The sequence below is a fragment of the Hydra vulgaris genome, chromosome 14 (genome assembly GCF_038396675.1).
Source record: "Hydra vulgaris chromosome 14, alternate assembly HydraT2T_AEP".
NCBI lineage: Eukaryota > Metazoa > Cnidaria > Hydrozoa > Anthoathecata > Hydridae > Hydra > Hydra vulgaris.
Genome location: NC_088933.1, coordinates 34822575 through 34830945, shown reverse-complemented (window position 1 = coordinate 34830945; position 8371 = coordinate 34822575). Strand labels below are relative to the sequence as shown.

General features: G+C 26.6%; 1 protein-coding gene across 2 annotated transcripts in view; it reads left to right on the top strand.

The window, feature by feature from the left end:
- Positions 1-3331: 3331 nt before the first annotated feature.
- LOC100212342 (ubiquitin carboxyl-terminal hydrolase BAP1) overlaps positions 3332-8371 on the top strand; it is a 33796-nt gene continuing 28756 nt past the window's right edge. Inside the window, exons 1-2 of one of the 2 annotated variants that reach the window (XM_065817511.1) lie at positions 3332-3412; positions 3814-3898. In XM_065817511.1, coding sequence (XP_065673583.1) covers positions 3373-3412; positions 3814-3898 — 125 coding nt within the window. In that variant the 5' untranslated portion in view covers positions 3332-3372. Of the gene's footprint in view, positions 3418-3813; positions 3899-8371 lie in introns of both variants that reach the window. The other variant, XM_065817512.1, reaches the window with a different exon arrangement.

Below are 8371 nucleotides of genomic sequence, written 5' to 3'. Positions count from 1 at the left end.
GTATATTGCGAGTGTAACGATAAAAACGCAATTTAATTCTAATCGCTGCGATTTTTAGTGTACGTAAATAAAAAAAAAGTCGCATCTCAATTAATTAGCGGCTAATCGTAATCGATTAAAATCGCTTCGCGATTACTTAAAAAAATAGCTCATTCGCAATTAATCGCCCGCGAATACTTATTTAAAAATCTTTATCGAAATTTAACGCAAAATTACGTTGCGGTAACGCCAGTGCATATTCATTACAAAATCACATTTCCAAACCTTAAATTTAAAGAAAAATAATAGACAAAAATAACTTTTGGTTAATTTAACATTTCTTTGTTAAATATCATAATATTGATTTTTAAACTCGTGAAATTAAATGCTTTTGTACAAAAAAAAAAAAAAAAAATTAAACAAGTTTCAGCATAGAGAACGAGAGAACAAGAATTTTCTAGAAATTACCATTAGTCGGTTATTAGTTTAAACAATCAAGTTATTTCTGTAAAACATCCAGTCTGCAAGATAAAAAAATGAGGTTGTTTAAAACAATATGATATATAGGGAAGACTGAATAAGTGCGAATTTTATAAGTGCGAACTGGCATAAGTGCGAAGAGCGTAGGCGCGAACTGGAGAAAAAGCGAACTGGCACAATTGCAAACTTGCATAAGTGCGCTAAAAGAATTTGCTAACATTAGCGTGAATGTGAAGCGGCATAAGTTGCGAATTATAGCCTTATAACTGTCATAAGTGCAAATCAGTTGCAAAAACTGCCACTTATGGCAGTTTTTACAGCTGATTCGCACTTATGACAGTTCGCACTTATGCCAATTCATACTTATACCAAGGTTTTCAAATTCTTTTGGCGCACTTATGACTGTTTGCACTTGTTTAACCTGCAGAGTTTTATTGGATGTTGCTTTTTTTTGTTTACAAATTTAATCCACCATTTGTAAAAAGGGCAAAATAATATAGTTAATGTTGTGGATTTGTAATTTAATTTTTTTTATAATATAATTTAATTTAAAAAGAAATTAATGTAATTTCTAATTCGAGCAAAAATGGCTTCAGTTTGTGGATTGAAGTTAGACATTTAGTATATATATCATATCATTGGTTTGAAAGGAAAACAATATAGACCTTACTGTGATGTTGTTGTAATCTCTACCTCTACAATTCTCTTACCTAAATAACTAACTCTTAGCTTAAAAGCAATCTTTTGAAATTTATTTAAAATGTAAAATTCTAATCAAAACTTTATATGATATGAAATTCAATGCAATTTAATTGCGGTATATTATGGAATCCTAACTTTAGCTAAAATTTCCAGGTCTGTGAAATTCCATATTTGTGAGTACTATCTTTAAGTAAGGACTTTGCTCGGTGCAATAATTATTTCAACTATTGCAAAGACATTTAAAAAATAGAATAATCCTCAAGGAAGAAAATATATCAAGGAAGAATCAAGGAAGAATCAAGAAAGAATCAAGGAAGAATCAAGGAAGAATCAAGGAAGAATCAAGGAAGAATCAAGGAAGAATCAAGGAAGAATCAAGGAAGAATCAAGGAAGAATCAAGGAAGAATCAAGGAAGAATCAAGAATCAATAATCCTCAAGGAAGAAAAAGAGCAATAACTACTAACATTTAATTTTTTAACTTTTATTTATTAAGTAATTAAATTTACATTAAAACTTTTTTTTTAGGGTTTAAACACTTTGTAAAAGTTCTAGCTCTTTTGATCTATAATCACGTTTAAATAAAGGACGTTTTTTAATTTTATTTAAAACAATTTGGAGCAAACCGAATGAGCAAAGTTTTAAAGAAATTCAAAAAGAGACTTTATAAAATTCATAAATTCTGTAATACAGAATTTTTGTTTATATAGAATCTGTATAAACTAAAAAAATTTGAAGAGTTTTATTTTTAAACGAAAGAAGAATTAGTTGTATTAAACAGAAATAAAATTTTATATGTTTTATCTCATTTTAAACTTAAGTTATGGATTGTAAAAGATGAGGTTTTTATAGACATTTTCGATTTAAGTTTTGCTAATTAAAGACCTTTATGGTAAAAGTACTCAAGTCACAAAATAATTTTTTTTGATCTATTTTAAATCTATTTTAATCAGCCATTTTAAATCTTTATTTTGAAGAATTAAATCTCTGGCTAAAGTAGATTTATTCAAAACATTTATTTTGTGACTTAAATACATTTAGTACTAAACTCTTCAATTCGCTTTAACTAAGTTGAGCAATCAAACCGCGTACGAACTCGTTGTCTGTAATTTACATTGTGTTACACTAATAGCGTTATTGGTTTTTACCGTGTGTAACCTTATTCTAACTGGAAAGCTCAACCCTAATTAGTGTAACGCAGTGTAAGTTAAGTTACAGGGTGGTACATCGATGTTTTTTTTTGCATTTACTGTTTTTACAAATTTTACCGTAAAACCTCAACAGATTGCACATGCCATAAAAACTATGGTGTGAGTACGAGTGCGAACGCGTGTATGTCAGTCAGTCTTTATGTGTGCGTGAATACGCGTCTGGTTTTGTGCTTGTAGAAGGTATTTTGGAATTTTAATACCATGTTCCTGCTGTCCTTTTTATTTTCACCTTATCTGACATTAGAAATTTTTAAATATAAATAATGATTAAAGGCGTATTTGTATTTTTAGTTTCGTTAAATGTTTGTACAAATATAATTCGAATTTACTTCAAAAATGTTGAACTAAAAGGAAAGTGAGCTTTGCAATAAAGAGCATAATATTTTTTAAGTTCAATATTACGAATTTTTAACTTCAATATATAAATTTTGAATAAATTTAACTTTAAGTAAACTTTAAGTTTTATGAAAAATGGTACATTTTGGTTAAAAACATTTTGAATTAAGAAATGTTTAAAAAAACGAAACCACCTATATTATAAAGCATTATAGTATAAGCTTTATCTTTTTGTAATACTGTTCTTTTATCAAAAGTATTTTTAAATTAAATAATATATCTTTTTAAACCACCTAAAGAATAATGCTTATATAGTTCTCCCTATTTCACTATGACATCAGATTAGCTAAAGTGCACAATACTATTTGTGTGTGTGTGTGTATACACACACACACAGACACACAAATAGTACTGTACTTAGCTTAGTAATCTTGCAATCTCTTAAAGAAACTTTAACATGCATGTTGCCAACTGAGATATTGTCAAAGGTAGTACATTGTAACTTTTTTTTTCACCACTGTATATATATATTTTCTTTGAGAAGATTAAGCGCTGCACATGTAGAATACACTAACATAGTTTATACACACACACACACATACATACACATATATAAATTTTATATTCTTTTTTAGATTAAAATTTTCTTAAAAATATTCAATACTATGCCTTTTCGTGATTGGATCGAATTGGAAAGTGATCCAGGTAAAGTGAGTTACACATTCATTTTTAAACTAAATATTTTTTGATAATTGTTTTGATTATGATTGCAAGGGTGTATATATATATATATATATATATATATATATATATATATATATATATATATATATATATATATATATATATATATGTATATATATATATATATATATATATATATATATATATATATATATATGTATATATATATATATATATATATATATATATATATATATTTTTTTTTTGTTGTTGTTGTTGTTGTTGTTGTTGTTGTTGTTGTTGTTGTTGTTGTGGTTGTTGTTGTGGTTGTTGTTGGTGTTGTTGTTGTTGTTGTTGTTGTTGTTGTTGTTGTTGTTGTTGTTGTTGTTGAGGGTTTATCATTGTTTTCATTCTGATTTCAGGTTTGTTTACATTGTTGGTTTATGATTTTGGTGTGAAAAATGTGGAAGTTGAGGAAGTTTATGATTTGTCTAAATCTATGGAAAAGTGAGTTTTAAAAGTTTGAATATGTTTTCTAAAATATAATTGTGATTTTTCTTTATTTGTTAACATTTTTTGTTTTCGTTTTTGTTTCTGTTGTTTTGAAGTTATAATTTAAATATAGCCTTATCATTATCATTATTATAAAATATAAGTCCTTAAATTTAGCTCAGTTTTTATTTTATGATAATAGCAACTTAAATGCAATAATACTTGAAAAAAAAGATGTAATAAAATTAGTAATAAATGTTTATCGATATTAAAACATGAATGTAATGACTATAAAAAACTTTGATGAAATAATGTAAGCAGCATTAATGTAATCAAATTAGTTATTATTTATATAAACTATTTGTATAATTAATTTTTACGTTAGTAACTTAAATATGAAAGTTGTAGTTTCTGTTGTGATTTTAATGTGCGTCAACAATTTGTTAATAATTAGCTTTGCTAATTATTGATAAAAGCCACATGTGCATATATTTTTATTATTATAACGTTTTGTTTATCAATGATTAATTGTTGACAAGAGTATTTTTAAATGCCATATATAGCAAACAATTTTGTTGTAAAAATGTTGAGGTTGTTAATAAGTAATAGAAACATTGAAAACAAAAGCTTTTAAATGCGTTGAACATCAGATTTGGTTTGACTAAAATTAAGATGATATTCTAAAAGCTTTTGACATTTTTAATTATGAAGATTATTTAATTATGGCATTATAAAACATTTTTTATGTGAAACATTTTAAAAGTTTTAGTAGATATTACACATTTACATATTTTTATAAACATTATGCAAAGAAGACAGTCTTGCACAAATCAATTGCTTACAATCAGGTCATCTTTATCTGAACCTTATCATTAAAATTATCCTTTTAAATTTACATTATTATTAGATTTATCATTTTTTATACTGAAACTCTTTGAAATTAAACGTGCTTGAATAAATTACTAAGTCTGTAGATCGCAGCATATATTTTAAAAACTTCACACTAACAAGAAGACGACAAGCTTCGACTAAAACTACAAAGTTTTTTTTTCTTGGTATATGTTTATTATTTTGTTCTAATCAAAAAAATTTAGCCCAAATATTTTTTATAAACATTCTCTTTAATAAAGTTATTTACATTTATTGTTTTGCTGTGTTATGTTGGCTTATGTTGTTATGCAAAATTTAATGCTTTAGTCTTTGTTTATAATGACACAAAAACATAAAAAACAGTTTGATTAAAATGATTGGAATCATTCTAGATTTTATTAAAGAAAATAATTTTTTTTTTGTTGAAATATAACTTAAAGTTTTTATTCTGAAATTCAAAGCCTCAAATTTGACCTATAAATGTTTATCAAATAGTTTGTAGTTTTAAATATCTCAAATATTGGCCACAGTTAAAAACCTTTCTTTCTGACAGTCTGTATGAAATTTTTCACAAATCTTTTAGGAGAAAAAAATATTTTATTTTAACTGTGTTTTTTTTTAACTTTGAGTTCATAAGCCAGTTACCAACAGATATATATTTGTATATATGTTCATGGCAAGTTCATGCTGTTCATACAAGTTAAAAAAAAAAAGGTTTAGAAAGAAAAGCTAAAAGAATTGAAAACTAAATTAAATTATTAATATTAATTATTAAATTATTAGTTAACTAAATTAGCTAAATTAGTGAGATTAAACTACTTATGAGGATTTTTAGTAAATTACAAGCAAAAAATAGGTGTAAAAAATAAAAAACCAGATAAATCCTTTATGCAAAGAATTATCTGGTTATTTATTTTTTATTATTATAAACATAATATATGCAATAAAATATTTAAATGCAGAGTATTACTGGTTTTGGTTTAGAAAATAGTCTTTCAATTTTATATTTTTTGTTCTAATTCAAAAGCTGTAAAACTTAATCAGAATATAATGAACAGAATAATATTATTTTTAGGAAAAATTATATATATTAAGGGTAAATCCATATGACGTTATCCTAAAAAAAACATTTTTGATACCCTTATGTCTCAGAATTTGTTCATTTTTACCTCACGTGCAGTCCATATTAAAAAAATAACAACTGCGAAACTTTTACCAGAGGTATCATCAGTTGAAATAATGCTGACTCATCATTTTAGTGATTATCTAAAGCGACAACAAAGCAACTTTGATATTTAGTATCTTTATAAAGGCTTGGGGAAATTTCTTAAAATTTGGTACCCCAATAGAATTTTTATTAGACGAATCTAAAAATAGCACCCTCAAGACTTGATTGTCTCAGGAAATGCCTCATTTATCCAATTTTGTTCAAAATTATTGACTTGTAAATTAATAATTTTTGGAGGTGAAATGAAGAATGTGACCCAAAATCCCGAGTAAAAAGTTTAATTGTATATCATTATTTCATCTTAGGTCTACTGAAAAAAATTAGATTCATCAATTGTCTCTTTAATACTTGATCAAAATTTGCATTTAAAAATGGTATCTATTAAGAAAAATTTAATTTTTTTGTAACAAAAGCAATTGAAATGTTTTTTGAAACATTTATTTAAATAAAATACCAAATAGTGTAGTTTAGTGATTACTTAAATGCGGTAGTGGTGTAGTGATAGAGCGCTCGCTTTATAAGCGAGAGGTTCCGAGTTCCATCCCCACCACGTCCCTGGTAGTACTGCGCTCAACTTGTTTCTCCGCGCAGCGGCTTTGTTCGTCAAGTTACCTGTTTCGGAGTTATAGAGTTGAGAGAGGGTTATAACCACAATTAAGTAGCCTCCTTGTTTGTAGTGGCCTATTGAGCCTTGGGGAGGCGATTTAGCAAAAAAAAACAACAAAAAAAAACAAACAAAAAAAAACAAAAAACTTTAGGACATTTATATTCATATGCCGAGGGAGGACCAGGGGGACTCTGACTAACTCTGCTCTCCCCCCTTCCGTCCCCCCGCCCAAATTCCCTAAATTTTTTTTTATATATATTGAATTAATAATTATTAAAATATAATTTAAAAATATATATTTTTTTAGTTTAAGTTTGAGAAACTTTATAAACTCTAAAATTTATTTTCATTATTTCAAATCGATAAATACTTACCTCTTATTTTAAAGTAAGCACTCAAAACTGAGATCTTTTCACAATTTTAAAAATTTTAAATTTTAAAGCCAAAGATACTGAAATGTTTTTAAACGTCTTTATTTATATCAATATCTTTATGGTATTATTTAGTAGTTTAAGACTAATATAGTCATTGACATTATGAGATAGACAATGGGAATTATTTAAACTTCCCCTCCTTTTTAGCCTTACATCCAAGGATTTGAAAAAAAGAAAAAAAGAAAGATAAATTCTAAATGCAAAACAGGTAAATAAAATTACAACAAAATAATTTTAATTAGTTAATTTTTTTTTTGTAACCAACTGCTTATATTCTCCAAATCTAAATCAGATATATTGTACGTACGACCTGATATTGTTGTGCTTGTAGAAATTAGGCATATAACTTCAGAATTGTTCACCCAACACCCGTCATTTCTCATTGGCTAAAAGAAGTTTTTACCTGGTCCATGTGGATGTATGAATCTGACTCTTATATCAAGGTCACTTATATCTCAGCAATCCCTACCCACCAAAATTCGTCATAAAAACATGCAATATAATGCATTTTTTTAATGTTTAATGAAATCTCTTTATTATGTTTGCTTGTTCGAATAATATTAAATGTTTCAGTGCATTTATCAATACTTGTTTTTTTATAACTTATAGTGTTTAAAGCAATTGGAATAAAGTGATGATACATCATTGTGCCAGGAACTGTTCTTCCACCTAAATATCTTTTTTCTAATTGTACTCTCTCTCTTGTTAACTAACTCTTGTTTGGTCGTTTAAATAACTTTAAATAACTAAACGTCTTGTTAAATAACTCTTGTTTGGTCGTTTTCATCTTTTGAAAATAATTAAAAACAAATTCCATTTATCTTGGCTTTACAAAAGGAGAACATTAAATTAACATCTAAAATCTGCCCAGTAGTTATTTGTTTTAGACTTTCTTGACATACTACTCTTTCAACACTCCCACCAATATCATCACAGGGGGATTTACCATGACTGCAAAAAAATATAAATTCAGCAAAAAATGCCATTCAGCACTTAAATCAAAGTCTTTATTGTGATGACAGAGATTGATAATATTTTTAAAATTTTTTAATTGTGCTGCACATCCATCGGAAAAGTATTTCACACTTGATACATGAGGTAAATTTTCTTTGATATATCTAGTTATATCTTCCTGAGTCTTGTAAATAAATCCTGTGTCATGATCAACATCTTCTGAAAGGTAACAAAAAGATTTATGTTTGAAAAGTTTTTCCTCTATAAAATAAAGTACAATTGTAAAGAGTGAACATTGACTTTTGCTCCAGTGATAACTTTGAACCTCATCCTGAACAACTGATAATTTTCAGCAAAATCTCCTAAAATTAAGCATTCGTTTTGGTCAAGATTTT